The sequence below is a fragment of the Leucoraja erinacea genome, chromosome 4 (assembly GCF_028641065.1).
Source record: "Leucoraja erinacea ecotype New England chromosome 4, Leri_hhj_1, whole genome shotgun sequence".
NCBI lineage: Eukaryota > Metazoa > Chordata > Chondrichthyes > Rajiformes > Rajidae > Leucoraja > Leucoraja erinaceus.
In genome coordinates, this window is record NC_073380.1 from 100,045,754 (window position 1) to 100,067,254 (window position 21,501).

The 21,501-nt window shown below is 44.3% G+C and overlaps 1 protein-coding gene across 1 annotated transcript; it reads left to right on the forward strand.

Annotated features, from left to right (window-relative positions):
• Positions 1-5,101: 5,101 nt before the first annotated feature.
• Positions 5,102-15,883, forward strand: LOC129696732 (cytochrome c oxidase subunit 6C-1). The gene is made up of 4 exons (XM_055634867.1): positions 5,102-5,259; positions 6,804-6,924; positions 11,690-11,836; positions 15,710-15,883. Exons 2-3 carry the CDS (start codon positions 6,811-6,813, stop codon positions 11,816-11,818), a joined length of 243 nt encoding a protein of 80 aa, XP_055490842.1. The 5' UTR covers positions 5,102-5,259; positions 6,804-6,810; the 3' UTR covers positions 11,819-11,836; positions 15,710-15,883.
• The last annotated feature ends 5,618 nt before the right edge of the window (positions 15,884-21,501 follow it).

Consider the following 21,501-nt stretch of genomic DNA (forward strand, 5'->3'; position numbering starts at 1 on the left):
GCTCCTTCGGCTGCTTACACCTTGGTGTTTGGGTTCCGAGCAAACCTTCCCCCCTTCAATGACAGCATCCACAAATATTTATAGTGCAAAAAATGACAATTTGGGCATTTTTTTAACAGGTACGAAGGTACGCGTCCGTGTGTTAACAGTGTGTGCCAGAAGCTGCCATGTCCTCCATATGGATTGAGTTGCTCCGTGCGTCACGCCCTTTGACCTGATGACCTTACGTACAACCCCCCTATTCCAATAAATGGTCCTTAAGCATAGAAATGTGGCACTTTGGATGAATGAGATGTGTTTTGATGCAGTTGTGCTGGGTTTTTTCCCTTTTACTGTCTTGCATTGTTTACTGGCTGTAATTAAAGCTTGTGTGTGCCGTGCGTGTCCGCGTGGTTGTAACGCTGGTACAAGCAGGGCCAGCAGGGTCAAAGATCGTAGAGGGACAAGATAGACCACTCCTTCGAAATTCAATGGACTGACGTGTAGTACGCAACGGAACGTCACGGCCGCCATTTGTTACAGCGACACTCGACTTCCGGTATTCCACCCGCTGTGATTCAAAGCAAAGATTATAGAGCTCCGCTATAATCTTTGATCCAAAGCAAAGATCCTCAAGTATCTTGTAGCGGGAACAGCCCCCTCCTTTGTGTAGTTTCCCTTGCATTGTATTGCTTTAACACACACTGCAAAAAATTAAATTTAACGTATATATATTTAATATATTTATATGAATGTGTGTCTGTGTGTGAGAGGCAAGTTAGAGATAATAGTTTATTCTCATGTATCAGAAGCAACTTTGATTTAAATCATCACTATTAATTTATTTGTCTTGTAAGATGATATACATAAACCATAAAGGCAATTATATATATAATTATATAGTAATAATAAATATATGCATATATATATATATATATACACACATATATATACACACATACACAAATGCACATACATATTGATACATTTATATGCATACATATATACACATATATAAACATATATATATATATATATACACATACGTATATACACACATATACATGCATATATACACATACATGCATATATACACATACATATATATTTATATATATTATCATTTTCAAACGATCAATAGATTTACGATCAGCTCCTGTGGATTGGAGGATAGCTAATGCTATCCCACTTTTCAAGAAAGGAGCGTGAGAGAAAACGGAAAATTACAGACCAGTTAGCCCGACTTTGGTGGTGTGAAAGATGCTGGAGTCAATTATTAAAGATGCAATAATGGGGCATTTGGATAGCAGTAAAAGGATCTGTCCAAGTCAACATGGATTTATGAAAGGAAAATCATGCTTGACTAATCTTCTGGATTTTTTTGCCACAAGGCTTGGTGTTGGGGCTGCAACTGTTTACCATATATATTAATGATTTTGAAAAGGGAATTAGGAGCAAAACTAATGCATACATACCTACATATGTACCCATGCGCTGCTGTGACCCGAGCCCCGGAGATTCGGAGGCTCCAACCGCAGGCCTGGCAGACAGTAATATCGGAGCCTGCGGGTCCCTGCTGGGAGACCGCTTTTCGGGGCTTCCGCAACGGCAAATTATTCCGCCCGAGTAGCGGGGGTCGAGGATGACCTGGAGCGGGGCCTTACATCATCGCCCGGCGTGGCTTAAATGGCTGCGGCACTTTTCTAGCGCACGCCGGGGGCTCCAACAACCTCTATGAGGTTCAAGTGACAAATAAATTGTATTGTGTATTGTGTATATTTAAATTAATCTGGCAAGTTGGTCAAATAACATGGGCACCTTCTTGCTTTTTTTGCGACATGGATTTTTTAAATGTGAATGTCTCATATCAACACATTTGTGGGTCAACAGTATTTTGTATCAACCCCCACAATTTCAAATAATTCTCAATTGAACTTCTTAAACAGGAAAACAATTTTTATTTACATCATTTTGTGCACGACATATACAGGCTTGCAGAATTTGCAGAATTTAGAATATCAGATAATCAATAAAAGTGATGTCACATTCTACACATTTCAAACAAAGGACAAAATTTGCAGCTTATACACAATCAATAGACTAAGTGGGACCCGTTGGGATAAGATTTACACAATTCACATTATTCTGTGCGCGAGTTATACAGGGTTGCAGTTCAGCATATCAGCTAACCAGTGAAAGTGATGTACAATTTAACGTATGTAACACAATGATAGCCCAGGCTGGGTGAGTGGGCAAATGTTTGGCAGATGCAGTATAATGTGGATAAATGTGAGGTTATCCATTTTGGTGGCAAAAACAGGAAAGCAGACTATTATCTAAATGGCGGCCGACTAGGAAAAGGGGAGATGCAGCGAGACCTGGGTGTCATGGTACACCAGTCATTGAAAGTAGGCATGCAGGTGCAGCAGGCAGTGAAGAAAGCGAATGGTATGTTAGCTTTCATAGCGAAAGGATTTGAGTATAGGAGCAGGGAGTTTCTACTGCAGTTGTACAGGGTCTTGGTGAGACCACACCTGGAGTATTGCGTACAGTTTTGGTCTCCAAATCTGAGGAAGGACATTATTGCCATAGAGGGAGTGCAGAGAAGGTTCACCAGACTGATTCCTGGGATGTCAGGACTGTCTTATGAAGAAAGACTGGATACACTTGGTTTATACTCTCTAGAATTTAGGAGATTGAGAGGGGATCTTATAGAAACTTACAAAATTCTTAAGGGGTTGGACAGACTAGATGCAGGAAGATTGCTCCCGATGTTGGGGAAGTCCAGGACAAGGGGTCACAGCTTAAGGATAAGGGGGAAATCCTTTAAAACCGAGATGAGAAGAACCTTTTTCACACAGAGAGTGGTGAATCTCTGGAACTCTCTGCCGCAGAGGGTAGTCGAGGCCAGTTCATTGGCTATATTTAAGAGGGAGTTAGATGTGGCCCTTGTGGCTAAGGGGGTCAGAGGGTATGGAGAGAAGGCAGGTACGGGATACTGAGTTGGATGATCAGCCATGATCATATTGAATGGCGGTGCAGGCTCGAAGGGCCGAATGGCCTACTCCTGCACCTAATTTCTATGTTTCTATGTTTCTATTATTTTCCAACGATCAATAGATTTACGATCAGTTCCTGTGGATTGGAGGATAGCTAATGCTATCCCACTTTTCAAGAAAGGAGCGAGAGAGAAAATGGGGAATTACAGACCAGTTAGCCTGACTTTGGTGGTGTGAAAGATGCTGGAGTCAATTATTAAAGATGTAATAATGGGGCATTTGGATAGCAGTAAAAGCATTAGTCCAAGTCAACATGGATTTATGATTTTACAATGCATTTAAGCCTCTCCCATTTTTATGAGATGAATTCCTGGAATATGCAGGAAGTTTATTGTAACCTAGTGCTACTTGCCTGAACAATGGATGATATATCACTTAAATGCAATTGTTTTCAGTTGTGTGGAGAGACCTGTATATTGAAAATGTGTTTTGCCTCTAATATGTCAATTTACCTTAAATGTAGAAGAGCTTATTAAAATCTTCTTACAAAGACAATTAAGTATTTTCTATCTATCCTCTTTTGGACCCAAGGCATAGCAGAGCTGCCAACTCTCACGAAGAGGTAAGGGAGGGAGAGATGGAAGGGTGGGAGGGAGAGAGGGAAGGGAGGGAGATCGCGAAGAGAGGGGGAGAGAGAGAGAGAGAGAGAGAGAGAGAGAGAGAGATCGAGAGAAGAGAGGGGAGCGAGAGATCGAGAGGAGGGGAGAGAGAGATCGAGAGAAGAGAGGGAGAAGGGGGGAGAGGGAGAAGGGGGAGAGGGAGAAGGGGAAAGGGGGGGACAGGGAGAAGGGGGACAGGGACAAGGGGGAGAGGGAGAAGGGGGAGAGGGAGAGTGGAACGATAGCACATTATAACGCGCAGCCGTCCCATTCCGACCAAAGATTATAGAGCAGAGCTCCACATGTATCTTTGATTGCGGCCGCCGCCACCGAACCCCCCGACCCACCATTGCACCCAAAGATGATAGAGCAGAGTTATATAATATTTGATTGCACCCTTCTTCACGGCGGGCTTGTGATGTCTTGTATGTATGTGAGTGTTGTTTGCTATGTCCCTATGTTCGAGGAATATAATGGGTAACAGCCGCCCATTCTCGGACTCGAAAAATCTCCTGGTCACTGGACCTGATGTGTCCGCGGGCCATATTGTGCAGACTAATCCCTTACAAAACAAAACCAAAAACGTACAGAAGTGTTAAAATTGTCTTTATTATTGTGGTGAGTAAAGAACTATTAAAAATAAGTCTAATAACTTTCTAATGTACCGACTAATGTTTCCCAATGGCCGTTGATGGGAGAACAGAAAATAACATTTTCACGACAGAATATCGACTGAAAATAATAAAAATATTTTCTCACCTTTCTTTTTTATTGGGGAACCTAAAGAATGACAGGTCGGGTCGTTTAGATTTACGATTAGAATACTTGATAGCAGAGCAGTGAGATGGAATTTAGATAAGGACGCCATGACAGTGTGGGGGAAGCCCAATAAATGCCTCGAAAAATGGCGTCGACGATCACACACGTCATACTACGCGTTTTTCGAGGAGTGGTCTATCTTGTCCCTCTACGATCTTTGAGCAGGGTCTCCACCAAAGATTCTCCACTGTACCTCAACCAAAGATTATAGAGGAGCTCTGCTCTATGATCTTTGACCTCAACCTCAGCAAAACTTGTGCATGTGACGTTAAACCCGACGTGATGGCGTCAGAGCGAGTTGGCGGGGCTTCACAGCACAGTGCGAGCTGACGCAAGCGGTGGGCGGGGCTATCACAGTGCGAGCTGACGCAAGGGGTGGGCGGGGCTTCACAGTGCGAGCTGACGGAAGGGGGTGGGCGGGGCTATCGCAGTGCGACATGACGCAAGGGGTGGGCGGGGCTTCACAGTGCGAGCTGACGTAAGGGGTGGGCGGGGCTTCATAGTGCGAGTTGACGCAAGGGGTGGGCGGGGCTTCATAGTGCGAGTTGACGCAAGGGGGTGGGCGGGACTATTACATTGCGAGCTGACGCAAGTGGTGGGCGGGGCTATCAGTGCGAGCTGACGGGTGGGCGGGGCTTCATAGTGCGAGCTGACGCAAGGAGTGGGCGGGACTCCGGTGAGTGACGGGCTACAGCGCGTCTGGTCATCGGCGGAAATCCTCACGGAGCGGTGTCGGCGCATGCGCAGACGGTAGGGCGCTGCTTGCTGAGGAGCGAGGAGGAGGAGGAGAGGAGACGCGACCGGTGAGTGAAGGAGGGAGCGCGCGGGCGGGCGAGTGAGCGTTGGCTTCCCCGGGCCACGTGCCCCCGGCAACGGCAACGGCAGCGCTCGCGCTCACCATGGCCGCCCGGGGATCCGCCGCCGCCGCCGCCACCGTGGGCGAGGCCGAGGCCGGTCACCTTGGAGCGGCCGCCGAGGTCAGAGCAGGAAGTGAAGGCCCGGGTAGCGGCTCCATCAGTGACAGATGCAGAATTAGACCATTCGGCCCATCGAGCCCACTCCGCCATTCAATCATGACTGATCTACAATACAATACAATACAATACGTTTTATTCGTTACATTGCACATAGAGTGCAAGTGAAATCAATGTGTCTCTGATCTGTCTCTGTTTAAGAAGGAACTGCAGATGCTGCAAAATCGAAGGTAGACGAAAATGCTGGAGAAACTCAGCGGGTGCAGCAGCATCTATGGAGCGAAGGAGATAGGCAACATTTCGTCCCGAAACCCTTCCTATTTCCTTCGCTCCATAGATGCTGCTGCACCCGCTGAGTTTCTCCAGCTTTTTTTTGTGTACCTACTGATCTGTTTCTCCCCTCCTGCCTTTTCATACCCTCCGACACCCGAAGGGTCTTCTCCTGCACCTATATTTCTATGTCAAGTTGGCCATATGCAGAGCACTGCCACTGCCGACTACAAATTCAGAAGGTTGAAGAATCTCAATATCCGCCGTAAAACATATTCATTGACTTGGCCTCCACAGCCTTCTGTGGCAGAACTGCATAGATTGACCACCCTTTGACTAAAGAAACACCTCCTCATCTCCTTAATAAAGGAATGTTATTTTATTCTGAGGCTATGGCCTCTGGTTCTAGACTCCAACTATCCTCTCCACATCCACTCCGTCTAGTCCTTTCACTGTTCTGTAACCTTCAATGAGGTGTCCTCCCACCCCTCATCCTAAACTCCAGCGAGTACCGGCGCAGTGCCATCAAATGCGAATCGTGGGTTAACAGTCATTCCTGGGATCATTCTTGTGAACCACTGTATCCTCTCCACGCCGGCATATGCTTCCGCGGATAGAGGGGATGTGGAGAGGATGTTTCCACTAGAGGGAAAGTCTAGGACCAGAGGTCATAGCCTCAGAATCAAAGTACATTCTTTTTTGAAGGAGATGAGGAGAAATTTCTTTAATCAGAGGGTGGTATATCTGTGGAATTCTTTGCCACAAAAGGCTGTAGAGGCCAAGTTAGTGGATATTTTTAAGGCAGAGATGGATAGTTTTTTGATTAGTACAGGTCGGGTTATGGGGAGAAGGCAGGAGAATGGGGTTAGGAGGGAGAGATAGATCAGCCATGATTGAATGGCGGAGTAGACTTGATGGGCCGAATGGCCCAATTCTACTCCCATCACTCATTACTCTATGACTTATCTGGGGCCCAAAACGGCTCACAACATTTGTAAGGGAGGGCAGGTCCCGCGGGGGCAAGGTGTGCCATGCCAGTGGTGTTGGTTTATTCTGGCTTGAAGTAATGGTTGTTACAGCAGGTTTTGTTCTTTCTCCCCCAGGTTAACCATGTCTGCCTCTGCGATTGCCAAACCTGCCATGAGAGGCCTGCTGGCCAAGCGTCTGCGGTTTCATTTGGCTGTTGCTTTCACTATGGCATTTTCAGTAGCTGGACTCTTCAAGGTAATACATTTTGATACGTGCTTCTATTACTCCAAACACCAGCTCCTCCTCCATTGTCAGAGTGAGGCCTAGTGGAAATTGGTGGAATAGCACCTCATATTTCGCTTGGGCAGCTTTCACCCCAGAATTTTGACCCAAATGACCCTTCTCTGCTTTGTTGTTACCTTCTCCCAGTTAACAATGATTCTACATTTTCCTTGATCTCCATTTCATTTTCCATTTTCTCACATTCACACATCCTTATTTATCTATCTCCCGCCCCCGATGTCAGTCTGAAGAAGGGTTTCAACTTGCAAAATCACCCATTCCTTCACTCCAGAGATGCTGCCTGTTCCACTGAGTTACTCCAGCATTTTGTGTCTATCTTTGATTAAATCCAGCATCTGCAGTTCCTTCATACAAACACCAGTAAAAGTGTATTTATCTTAACAATCCATTGAATGTATAAAATGCATTGACCCACGATGTCTACTGACCATGATGCTAAATTAAACTAATCCAATCACAGCCTGCACATGGTCTGTATCACTTAATCCCCAACCGGTTGTCTGTTTCTTAAATGTTGCTATTTTATCATCTTCTACCACCTCTCTTGTGGCAGTGTGCTCCATGCACCTACCACTCTATAAAAACACATTTGCCTTGAAAGTCTCCCCAACTCATCTCTCGGTGGCTCAGCACTTTAACTCCCCCTCCTATTCCGAATCCGACCTCTGTCCTGGGCCTCCTCCATGGTCAGAGTGAGCACCACCGGAAATTGGAGGAGCAGCACCTCATATTCCGCTTGGGCAGTCTGCACCCTAGCGGCATAAACATTGAATTCTCCAATTTCCAGTGGCCCTTGCTGTCTCCTGCCCTTCTCAGCTCTCCCTCAGCCCTCGGGCTCCTCATCTTCCTTTCTCCTTTCTTCTCCCCACCCCCCTACATCAGTCTGAAGAAGGGTTTTGGCCCAAAACGTTGCCTATTTCCTTCGCTCCATAGATGCTGCTGCACCCGCTGCGTTTCTCCAACATTTTTGTCTATTTTCAAGTAACTAATCATGCTTTGCTAATTCTCATCCAAATTGTTAATACAAACCTGAAATACCAATGTACCCAGCATTGATTCTTGAGGCACAGAAGTAATAATAATAATAATACATTTTATTTATGGGCGCCTTTCAAGAGTCTCAAGGACACCTTACAAAAATTTAGCAGGTAGAGGAAAAACATGTAAGGGGAATGAAATAAATAGTAGAGACATGACTAGTACACAAAGTAAAGACAGAATACAATTCAAAACACAATATGAGGCAATTAATGCACAGATGAAAAGGGAGGGGGACGTGGGGCTAAGGATAGGCAGAGGTGAAGAGATGGGTCTTGAGGCGGGACTGGAAGATGGTGAGGGACACGGAATTGCGGATCAGTTGGGGGAGGGAGTTCCAGAGCCTGGGAGCTGCCCTGGAGAAGGCTCTGTCCCCAAAACTGCGGAGGTTGGACTTGTGGATGGAGAGGAGACCAGCTGATGTGGATCTGAGGGACCGTGAGGGTTGGTAGGGGGAGAGGAGGTCAGTGAGATATGGGGGGGCCAGATGGTGGAGGGCTTTGTAGGTGAGGATCAGGATTTTGTAGGTGATCCGGTGGGAGATGGGAAGCCAGTGAAGTTGTTTGAGGACTGGAGTGGTGTGATGCCAGGATTTGGTGTGGGTGATGAGTCGGGCGGCTGCGTTCTGGACCAGTTGGAGTCGGTTGATGTAGGTGGAGCTGATGCCAAGGAGAAGTGAGTTGCAATAGTCCAGTCAGGAGGAGATGAAGGCATGGATGAGTCTTTCAGCAGCGGGAGGTGTGAGAGATGGTCTGAGTTTGGCGATGTTGTGGAGATGAAAGAAGGAGGTTTTAATGACATGGCGGATGTGAGGCTCAAGGGAGAGGGTGGAATCAAAGATCACGCCAAGGTTGCGGGCCTGGGGAGATGGGGAGACAGTGGTGCCGTCGATGGTGAGAGTGGGGTTATTGATTTTGCTGAGCGTGGCTTTGTGAGCCTATGAGGAGGAATTCTGTCTTATCGCTGTTGAGTTTGAGGAAGTTATGTTGCATCCAGGTTTTTATAGCTGACAAACAGGAGTTGATATGGGAGAGGGGGGGTGGGTTGTGGGGGGATTTGGTGCCGAGGTAGATCTGGGTGTTATCGGCGTAACAGTAGTGACAGGTCTCCAGTCCAAAACAAACAACCTTCTACCACCACCCTTTGCTTCCTTCCATGTAGCCAATTTTGTATTTCGGTAGCTAGCTCTCCCTGGATGCTACATGAACTAACTGTATAGCAACGTATCATGCAGATCCTTATCAATTGCCTTACTAAAGTCCATGTAGATAATGTTTACAGCCTAGCCCTTGGCAACCTCTAAGTTACTTCAAAAATCTCAAGCAAATCCTACGTACAAAACCATCCATATTGAACCTTTGTCTATCCAAATGCAGAAATATATTAAGGGGTGAATGAGGCCACCATGGCTGACAAAGCAAGTAAAAAAACAGCAGAATAGCAAGAGAAGGCATATAAGATAGCAAAGATTAGTGGGACCTTAGAGGATTACAAAGCTTTTAACCGAAGGCAGCCAAAAGCAATATATACAAGGAGAAAAAAGAAGAAAAATGAAGATAAGCTAGCCAATCATGTAAAAGAGGACAGGCAAAGTTTTTTCAGATATGTAAACAGTAAAGGAGAGGCAAGAGTGGACAATAGACTGCTGGAAAATGATGCTGGAGAAGTAGTAATGGGGAACAAAGAAATGGTAGAACTGAATAGGGTTTTTGCATCAGTGGAAGTCTACTTTTTCACAGTGGAAGACACCAGCAACGTGCCAGAAAGTCCAAAGTGAGTGCAGTTGCTATTACTTAGGAGAAGGGGCTTGGTAATCAAAGTTCTGAATGTGTGTAAGTCAGATGGACTTCAGCTGAGTGTTCCGAAAGTGGTAGCTGTAGAGATTGTGGAGCTATTAGTACTGATCTTTCAAGAATCATTCCAGAGGAGTGGAACATCACAAATATAACTACAGTTTAAGAAGAGAACGAAGAAATATTTAAAAAAAAGGGAAATTATAGGACAGTCTGACTTCAGTGACTGGTAAGGTTTTTGAGTTCTTTATTAGGGGTGAGGTTTTGGGACACTTGAAAGCACAAGATAAGCCAAAGTCAGCATGGTTTTGTTTGGGGGAGATCTTGCCTGACAAATCTGTTGAGGAAGTAACAAGCAGGATAAACAAAGGAGAGTAAGTGGATGTTTACTTGGATTTGCGGAAGGCCTTTGATAAGGTGCCGCACGTGAGGCTGCTAAGCAAGATACTAGTATGGATAGAAGATTTTTCTGATTGTCAGAAGGCAAAGAGTGGGATTAAAGTTTATCGCACCTGCTATAATTTTTGATAAACATCTTCATTGTCTACAATACCACCCACTTTAGTATAATCAGCAAAGTTACTAAATTTGCCTTGTACATTTTCATCCCAATCATTGATTTAAACCACAAACTTCAATGGGCTCCACATCAATCCCTGAGGAACATCAGTTGCCATAAGCCTCCAGCTCAAAAAATACTCTTCCATCACCACACTCTGCTACCTTCCATGAAGCCAATCTGTATCTGGTTTGCTAACTCTCCCTGGATCCCATTCAATCTGAATTTTCAGAGCAGCCTGTCATATGGAATTTTATCAAAGGCTTTGTTGAATTTTATATAGACAGTGTCTACGACATTGCCCTCGCAACCTATTTGGTTACCTCTTTAAAAAAAAAACTGAACCAAAATTGTAAGACATGATCTCCCTCTATGTCGACTATCCCTAATCAGTCCCTATCTATGCAAATGCCTATATATCTAATTCCTCTGAATCCTCTCCAGTAATCTACCTATCATGGACATCACCGGGTTTTTCCTGGCAAAATAGAGGCACAGCATTAGTCACCTACCAGGCATCCGGCACCTCACTCATGTCTAAAGATGTTCCAAGTTAAGAAGAATTTTGATAATAAGGATTGGTGACCAGGCTAAGTAGTTGGGGAGACATGGAAAATATGTTCAGGGAAATATGGTGCATAAATGTGTACTAAAAGCAATTTCAATTATATTCAAATAGCTACTGATATATAAGAAAATCATTCTCAGAATTATGGGAAAAGGGGTGTAAGAATAATGCAATTCTGCAAAGGTGCATGTTCAGTGGGGCAAATTATTACAATCTTTTACTCTGAGGATTGCAAACTTTTATGGTAGATTGAGATTGTTTTCAATATTCATGAAAACATTTATGTGAATTTTCTGTGATGCTAATTTCCATGAGGGAACAAGAAAAAATAAGGAGGATATTTTTTCCCATTAATATATTTGGTCTTGTTACTCATCTCATTCTTATAATGACTGAGACATGTTTGTGAGTAAACTCAAAATATCGATGACGATGCTTAAGATGTGATCTAATTAAACACAATTTCAAATTCGCCATTGCGTTTCTTATAATATTTTCAGATTTGTATCGTAGAGAAGTAAATGACTGCATGAGGCCAGTTTTTGTAAAGGAAGAGCAAGGAATGAATTACAGCAGCAAGATGCATTAATCACTATTCGTTTTTGTCCTGATTGACAACGACCATTGATTCCCATCACACACCTTTCAGCCTTACAAATAAGCTTTAACTTCCATTCATGTATAGATAGCAATGTAAAATATTCCTAAATCAGTAAAATTCTGAAAGTTTAATCTTGTCCTTTTTCTTAAAACTTTAAGTTTTTCGTAAGTGATTCCAGGAAGAACGCCTATGCTGACTTCTACAAGAAATATGATGCCGTGAAGGACTTTGAAGCCATGAGGGATGCTGGTATATTTGAAAGTGTGAAACCAAAGAAAGCACGCTAATGAACCCAGTTTGCAAAGGTAATATCTAAGTAAAAATACAGATTCACTTGTATTTCAAAAGCTCTTGAAATAGAAAAAAGAAATTGTAAGCGGAACAATTTTAATGCCGACAGTTTGGGGCTTTGTTTCTTGAGAGAAGGGTAGAAGATTTAAAGTGGAGTAATCAAGGTTAAAGAGAAATGGTTGGGGAACATTGAGATTACAATTTAAATGATGCTCAGTTTTTGCCATGAGTTTTGTAAAAGATAATAGGAAGGTACATCTTTTAATGGTTAGTGATATTATCCCCGTCATTAATTGAAAAAATGGTTTGCTGCTGGATACTGTTGTTTTAGGTGAGGTCTAGGTGAGAATGAGTACAGACAATGAGACTCAACAAGACGACTTTGAAGCTGGAGGGATGGAGAGAGAGGGAATGCAGGGATTACTTTAAATGTCAATGGAACCAACCATAATTCTCAAAACAAATCACTTATTGGATAAGGTATTACCTTGTGATGGAATAGAATGCAGTGCATGTGATATCATGTTTCGTGAGTATGCACTATGGCGCTAACGAATGCCAATGTCAAATTGAGAATGAGATCTGAAACTTTAGTCTTTGAAGTACATGTGTGTGAAATATCATGGTTAACTATATCACTTATTGAAAGTAAACTCCACAAACTACCGTCATATGCCAGCCTAAATCAGGCGATTTAAAACAAAAACTAGCTGGAAATCTAAAAGGACAACATGCTCAGAAATATTCGGACAGTCACACGCAGCAAGAAAGTTCATGTATCAGATTGAATTTTCTTCAAAATGAGGAACCATTTAAAAACTTTTTTTTTGAATTATGGAGACAGGTACGAGTCTGTGATAGGTGAAGACTGCATATTGTAATGCAGCCTGCTGAGGATGTGACAAGTAAAATGGATGAAGGGGAGCCAGTGGATGTAGTGTATCTAGACTTTCAGAAAGCCTTTGATAAGGTCCCGCACGGGAGACTGGTGACTAAAATTAGAGCACATGGTATTGGGGGTAGGGTGTTGATGTAGATAGAAAATTGGTTGGCAGATAGGAAGCAAAGAGTAGGAGTGAACGGGTCCTTTTCAGAATGGCAGGCAGTGGCGAGTGGAGTGCCGCAACTGTTTACCATATATATTAATGATTTGGAAGAGGGAATTAGGAGCAACACTAGCAAGTTTGCAGATGACACAAAGCTGGGTGGCAGTGTGAACTGTGAAGAAGATGTTGGGAGGTGGCAGGGTGACCTGGACAGGTTGAGTGAGTGGGCAGATGCGTGGCAGATGCAGTATAATATAGATAAATGTGAGGTTATCCACTTTGGTGGCAAAAACAAGGGGGCAGATTATTATCTCAAGGTTAGTTAAGGGAGAGGTACAGCGAGACCTGGGTGTCCTTGTACATTGGCCACTGGAAGTTGATGTGCAGGTACAGCAGGCAGTGAAGAAAGCTAATGGAATGTTGGCCTTCATAACAAGAGGATTTCAATATAGGAGTAGAGAGGTTCTGCAGTTGTATAGGGTTCTGGTGAGACCACATCTGGAGAATTGCGTGCAGTTTTGGTCTCCTAATTTGAGGGAGGACATCCTTGTGATTTAGGCAGTGCAGCGTAGGTTCACGAGATTGATCCCTGGGATGGCGGGACTGTCATATGAGGAAAGATTGAAAAGACTAGGCTTGTATTCACTGGAGTTTAGAAGAATGAGGGGGAATCTTACGGAAACATATAAAGTTACAAAAGGACTGGACAAGCTAGATGCAGGAAAAATGTTCCCAGTGTTGGGCGAGTCCAGAACCAGGGGCCACAGTCTTAGAATAAAGGGGAGGCCTTTTAAGACTGAGGTGAGAAAAAACTTTTTCACCCAGAGAGTTGTGAATTTGTGGAATTCCCTGTGACTGAGGGCAGTGGAGGCCAAGTCACTGGATGGATTTAAGAGCGAGTTAGATAGAGCTCTAGGGGCTAGTGGAATCAAGGGATATGGGGAGAAGGCAGACGTGGGTTATTGATTGGGGATGATCAGCCATGAACGCAATGATTGGCGGTGCTGGCTCGAAGGGCCGAATGGCCTCCTCCTGCACTTATTTTCTATGTTTCTATGATGGTAGAGCATGGTGAGGCTTGCTAACAGCAGCCAATCACTGCCCAATATTACATTTGCATATTTATTGTAAAGATTTGATGGAAATGGCCTTACACAGGAGAACAGGAACCTATAGGTGAGAAATATTGCCACTGACTTTATCACCAGCAGTGCAACACCTTCACCAATTTGATTGAAGAATTATCAATGCACGGACTGACCAGTGTAATTTAGTGAGTGAGGTCAACGTCAAGTCAGATCTACATTCTGGAACATCCCATCTGATGTCAGTATTACCTTCACAAGAATGACTACAGCAGTTCAAGATGACATGGCATCGTTTTGAGGAGAGTTAGGTTTGACTAATAAATACTTGTCTTGCCAATAATGTACACATCCCATAATAGATTGTGAATAAAGTGAAATATAAAATTTAATTTGAGGGAATTAGGCTTCATATGAATAATATTTAAATATTAAGACTTGCCATGCCAATAAGATGGGAAATACTATAATGCCATTCAAATTCAGGATTATGAAGATGGTTGACAATATGAGTGTTCCAATGAACCACTAATCCAGAGCATTTTATTTACCTGGAGATTAAAATTTTAAGTAAACACAAAAAGTTGGAGTACCTCAGCGGGTCAGACAGCATCTCTATTGCCATAGAGGGAGTGCAGAGAAGGTTCACCAGACTGATTCCTGGGATGTCAGGACTGTCTTATGAAGAAAGACTGGATAGACTTGGTTTATACTCTCTAGAATTTAGGAGATTGAGAGGGGATCTTATAGAAACTTACAAAATTCTTAAGGGGTTGGACAGGCTAGATGCAGGAAGATTGTTCCCGATGTTGGGGAAGTCCAGGACAAGGGGTCACAGCTTAAGGATAAGGGGGAAATCCTTTAAAACCGAGATGAGAAGAACTTTTTTCACACAGAGAGTGGTGAATCTCTGGAACTCTCTGCCACAGAGGGTAGTTGAGGCCAGTTCATTGGCTATATTTAAGAGGGAGTTAGATGTGGCCCTTGTGGCTAAAGGGATCAGAGGGTATGGAGAGAAGGCAGGTACGGGATACTGAGTTGGATGATCAGCCATGATCATATTGAATGGCGGTGCAGGCTCGAAGGGCTGAATGGCCTACTCCTGCACCTAATTTCTATGTTTCTAGAGATAAGGAATGGGTGACATTTCGGGTCCTTCAGACCCTTCTTCAGACTGAGATTTAAGGGAAATGGAAACCAGAGGTATTGGCTGTGATGTAGAGAGATATAAAACAAATATGCCAAAAAACAATGATGACAAAGGAAACAGGCCATTGTCAGCTGTGGTCTAGGTGACAACGAGTACAGACAATGAGACTCAACAAGACGATTTTGAAGCTGGAGGGATGGAGAGAGAGGGAATGCAGGGATTACTTTAAATTTTCATCTGGTGCAATGTCAATGGAACCAACCAAGATTCTCAAAACATCACATGGGCTAAAGGTTTATTTTTTGTGAAGGCTTAGTTTGTATTCAGCAAGCTTATGTGCTGTCGCCCACTCCTTCTCTCCAGTGATGCTGCCTGTCCCGCTGTGTTACTCTAGCATTTTGTGTCTTAACTTCGATTTAAACCAGCATCTGCAGTTCTTTCATACACATGGCTATACATTTTGTCTTGATTGTCATTAATTAGCATTTCCTTTGTTCCCAGTGTGTACTGCTGAATTAAAAATAATATAATTCATAGGAATTAAATAGAATGGAATACAAAAAGTATGTATGTGCTAATGTAAACCTCTTATCCTTTTTTAAACAGGAACCTTGGAAATTGATGGCAGGGTTATCCTCCATCCTATACTGGGAAATGGAATGAAGATACACTTTCTGTATTTTCCATACTTGAAGATGTATAAATAAAACATTTTAATTTTCTGTTGACCATTAAAACTGCGTGTACCTGCTTTAAGTTTCAATTAAATTTGACACGTAACTTGGTAAAACAATTAATTTTTATATAGAACATGAATGGGTGGATGGAATAGTTTGCCAAGTTCCCTCTGCCATTTATTTGCCCGGTTGAAAACAATCCTGTTATAATAATCTTCACTATCCACTATTTTACCAATCTTTGTGTCATTCACATACTTAGTAACCGTGCTACTTACATTCACATCCAAATTGTCGATACAAATAACCAACATCAGCGGACCCAGCACTGATTCCTGCCGTGTACCACTGATTTGTAGTCTGAAAAACAATCTTCTATCGCCATTCTTTTCTACCTTCAAGCCAAGGTTGTACCTAATGGATTGCTTGCCCTGGATCCCATGTGATCTATCCTTCCAGACTAGCCTTTCTTGTGGTATCTTGTCAAAGGCATTCATGGATCGGTGAAAAGCTTCAATAACGTCTCATGGTCTCCTTCAGCAAATGAATGAATGAATAGGTTTATTGGCCAAGCATGTAATGCAAGGAGTTCAAGAAGGAACTACAGATGCTGGACAAGGAATTTGCCTTGGTGCTCCGCTCGCAGTAACTGCTCTACACAGTAACAATTAAGAATGACACATTGAACATTAATAATAAAACATTATAATTTAATGCAACATCTCTGGTTAATCCTGGGAAATTCTGGCCCTATCTATATATTTTATACTAAAACTCTTCCCTTTGGTCTTGTGTCTGGGCCACAGTTGTATCAGCTTTTAATCTCCTTAATTCCTATCTAATTCCAAACGCTAGGCCACAGCCGTCCCATTTTTACACATGCTACTGACATTTTTCCTGCGGGCGCTATAAATATCTTTCCATCGCATTTAAACCCATATTTCCCAGGTTACTAATTTTTTTTAATTCCGACTGACGTCACATTCCACGAGCACATTCTGCGCGAGGGGGCAATCCAGCACTCCAGCCCACTCGGCCACACTGGGACCAGTTAGGCTCCGCACGCTGGGCTCGGACCCGCTAAGCCCAGCTCCATCGGTTCCGCTCGAAAAGGTGAGGGAGGGATTGGGGGATTCAAGGAAAGGAAGTTGAGGAGGGAGAGGTGGGGGCAGGGAGAGTTCAAACGTCTACACTCCCTCACACCCCCTCCCCTTTTCTACACTCCCTCTCCCTCTACCCCCTTCCTTCTCCACCACGACTCTACCTCCCTCTCTGCCCCTCCACCTCCCTCTCTACCCCCTCACCTCCCTTTCAGAAAACATAGAAAACAGGTGCAGGAGGAGGCCATTCGGCCCTTCGAGCCAGCACCGTCATTCATTGTGATCTTGGCTGATCGTCCCCTATCAATAACCTGTGCCTGCCTTCTCCCCGTATCCATTGACTCCACTAGCCCCTAGAGCTCTATCTAACTCTTAAATCCATCCAGTGATTTGGCCTCCACTGCCCTCTGTGGCAGGGAATTCCATAAATTCACAACTCTGGGTGAAAAAGTTTTTTCTCACCTCGGTCTTAATTGACCTCCCCTTTATTCTAAGACTGGCCCCTGGTTCTGGACTCACCCAACAATGGGAACATTTTTCCTGCACCATGCATTAAGGGGGCACTTGGTCCAGTGACCTCTAAAATTCATGTAGCTAATGTCTGTTGCTCCACCTTGATCCATCAGCTAGGTCACATCCTATGCACTCAGTTAATTTGGTGAGGCATTATTTCCTAGTCAACAGTGCTGAGTGTTGTGGACCCTGGGCGCTCAGTTGTGGATGTATTGAAAGGTGCTGAGAATCACACTGAAGGATGTTTCGTCACCTATCCTCACTGATTGTGGTCCATAGATCAGGGATTCATGGATCCAGTGGCAGTGTTGACTCCAGTGCTGACTCCTAGGTCCACGGGTTTGGGATTGTGGTGTTGAAGGTGAAGCTGTAGTGAATTGAGTGACGTAGATTCCTTGTTATCTAGATGTTAGAAAATTAAGCTATGCGTGATGAGTGTAGGGCTGGGTAAATGGTGTATATCATGAACCTGTTGTGAAGGTAAGCAAAGTGCAATGGATCAAGGCTACCTACGAGGTTGTAGTGATTGTGCGCCATAACCAGCCTTTTCAAATACTTCATGATGGTGTTTGTCAGGACTACTGGACTTTGAGAGGTCATAGGGCCAGAATTTCACAGGAGTAACCAGAGATGTTGCATTTGAAGAAGGAAACCTTAAGCCATTATTGAAGCTTTTCACGAATCCATCTGATAGTCCTCTCAGCTCAGAATCAGGGAGTCTGATGTTAGGTTTGCAAGTGACAAGCATGCCCAGTGTAGCTGACATTGCACTTAAGACCTTGATTCTGAGGATGTTGGCTTAGGCAAGGATACTAACGTTGGTTTGCTTATCGATCCAGTGAAGTTGAAGAGCTTGGCAATGTTAAGGGCCTGTCCCACTTGGACGACCCAATCCACAAGTTTAGAAGACCCTAGACAAGTTGAAAAAAATGTCAACGTGGTGTTGACTCACTGAAGTAAAAGACCTCCTACGACTATGTCTACGACCTCCTATGACCCCCCTCGACCTCAGTCTTCCACACCTAAGACCAACTACGACTAGCTTTGAGTGGAAAATGATCCACTTGGAAAGTGGTGAAATCATTGGACAAAGTCAGCATGGATTTACGAAAGGTAAATCATGCCTGAAGAATTTTATTGAATTTTTCGAGGATGTAACTAGTAGCGTGGATAGGGGAGAACCAGTGGATGTGGTGTATCTGGAATTCCAGAAGGCTTTCGACAAGGTCCCACATAAGAGATTAGTATACAAACTTAAAGCACACGGCATTGGGGGTTCAGTATTGATGTGGATAGAGAACTGGCTGGCAAACAGGAAGCAAAGAGTAGGAGTAAACGGGTCCTTTTCACAATGGCAGGCAGTGACTAGTGGGGTACCGCAAGGCTCAGTGCTGGGACCCCAGCTATTTACGATATATGTTAATGATCTGGATGAGGGAATTGAAGGCAATATCTCCAAGTTTTGCGGATGACACTAAGCTGGGGGGCAGTGTTAGCTGTGAGGAGGATGCTAGGAGACTGCAAGGTGACTTGGATAGGCTGGGTGAGTGGGCAAATGTTTTGGCAGATGCAGTATAATGTGGATAAATGTGAGGTTATCCATTTTGGTGGCAAAAACGGGGAAAGCAGACTATTATCTAAATGGTGGCCGATTGGGAAAGGGAGATGCAGCGAGACCTGGGTGTCATGGTACACCAGTCATTGAAGGTAGGCATGCAGGTGCAGCAGGCAGTAAAGAAAGCGAATGGTATGTTAGCTTTCATTGCAAAAGGATTTGAGTATAAGAGCAGGGAGGTTCTACTGCAGTTGTACAGGGTCTTGGTGAGACCACACCTGGAGTATTGCGTACAGTTTTGGTCTCCAAATCTGAGGAAGGACATTATTGCCATAGAGGGAGTGCAGAGACGGTTCACCAGACTGATTCCTGGGATGTCAGGACTGTCTTATAAGAAAGACTGGATAGACTTGGTTTATACTCTCTAGAATTTAGGAGATTGAGAGGGGATCTTATAGAAACTTACAAAATTCTTAAGGGGTTGGACAGGCTAGATGCAGGAAGATTGTTCCCGATGTTAGGGAAGTCCAGGACAAGGGGTCACAGCTTAAGGATAAGGGGAAAATCCTTTAAAACCGAGATGAGAAGAACTTTTTTCACACAGAGAGTGGTGAATCTCTGGAACTCTCTGCCACAGAGGGTAGTTGAGGCCAGTTCATTGGCTATATTTAAGAGGGAGTTAGATGTGGCCCTTGTGGCTAAGGGAATCAGGGGGTATGGAGAGAAGGCAGGTACGGGATACTGAGTTGGATGATCAGCCATGATCATATTGAATGGCGGTGCAGGCTCGAAGGGCCGAATGGCCTACTCCTGCACCTAATTTCTATGATCACATGATAAAATGATGTCATGTTTACATTTTTCTCTCGGGCCAGTTACCGGCCTACGACTACCATCACGAGCTATCACGACCTACCTACGAGTAAAAAGTATCCATTTTTTCCGATTTTATTTTTTACTCGTGGACATTTTTTATCAGGCTGGAAAAAACGCCGCGACCTACTTGAGGCCATGAGTACGCGGAGACCACTGACGAGCATGAGGAAGAGTTACGAAGACTTCCTACGACCTCGTGGCGACCATGCTGCGAGTATGAGTCAAGGGCAAACTCGGCAGAGGCTGCCAATTAGGTCGTGAAAGTGGGACAGGGGCTTTAGAATACAGAAAAGGTCCTTCGGCCCACAATGTACCAATCTAAACTAATCCCCATTTGCCTGCACATAGTCTTATCATATTCCCTGCCTGTTTATGTGCCTGTCTGAGTACCTCTTAAATGTTGCTATTGCATCTTCTTCCCACCATGTGGCGGTGTGTTCCAAGCACCCGCCATATCTTTAAACTTTCCCCCTCTGACGTTCAGGCTATGGCGTCCAGTATGTGACATTTCTGCTCTGGGAAAAAGGCAGAGTATTTACCTTGTCTTTGCCTCACAATTTGATACATTTCTATCCGATCGCCCCTCATCCTCTGATGTTCTGTGATACTCTCGTGATACTGTGATACTCTCTAGAATTTAGGAGATTGAGGGGGGATCTTATAGAAACTTACAAAATTCTTAAGGGGTTGAACAGGCTAGATGCAGGAAGATTGTTCCCGATGTTGGGGAAGTCCAGGACAAAGGGTCACAGCTTAAGGATAAGGGGGAAATCCTTTAAAACCGAGATGAGAAGAACTTTTTTCACACAGAGAGTGGTGAATCTCTGGCACTCTCTGCCACAGAGGGTAGTTGAGGCCAGTTCATTGGCTATATTTAAGAGGGAGTTAGATGTGGCCCTTGTGGCTAAAGGGATCAGGGGGTATGGAGAGAAGGCAGGTACGGGATACTGAGTTGGATGATCAGCCATGATCATATTGAATGGCGGTGCAGCCTCGAAGGGCCGAATGGCCTACTCCTGCACCTAATTTCTATGTTTCTATGACAGTTTGAGAGATGGCGGCCTGATGTTTTTGTTCGGTGGGGTCATGGTCAAGGGGTAGGTACGAGGAGGTGCCTGGCTTCAGCAAGATAGAGGCCAGCCTGCCAGACTTTGACAGCATTACCCTTGCCCCATAACAATATTGGAATTGTTACTGAGAGTGTTTGGAGGGGGGTGAGGTTGGAGTATGTAAGGTGAGTGGAGAAGTTGGGACCGTCAATGCTGTAGTTGCAGTTGGAAATAAAAAGAGATAGAGGGTAGAAGGCTGGCAGATAGTGTTCAGGGGGAGGTGGAGGGGTGTGGTTGGAACTCATTGAAGTGTGGGTGCAAGTGTACAATGAACAGTGCTCTGCTGAAGACAAGTTGTTTGGCATTGGAGAGGGTGCGTTCTGGGGAGTTGGTGAAGACATGTCGGGTTGGGGTCAAGGGAGGGCAGGGGGAAAACTCAGGGGAGGAACTATGGAGGGAGGGAGGGGGCTGAGAGGAGTGCGGAGTGGTGTAAGAGTGGGAGGTAGGGCAAGTGGTCTGGTCAGTGTAAGGATAAAGGCAACGGGAGTCAGTGGTGCCGGTGTCAAAGGCACAGAATGAAGCTGGTCGGGGGAACTGTAGGACCCATCGATGTTGATGTCCGGGAGAA

Excerpts from the sequence above, each read along its gene's own strand:
- LOC129696732 (XM_055634867.1), top strand. The coding sequence starts at position 6,811 with ATGTCTGCCTCTGCGATTGCCAAACCTGCCATGAGAGGCCTGCTGGCC. Across the intron at positions 6,925-11,689 it reads CAGTAGCTGGACTCTTCAAG|TTTTTCGTAAGTGATTCCAG; the intron begins GTAATACATTTT and ends TAAAACTTTAAG.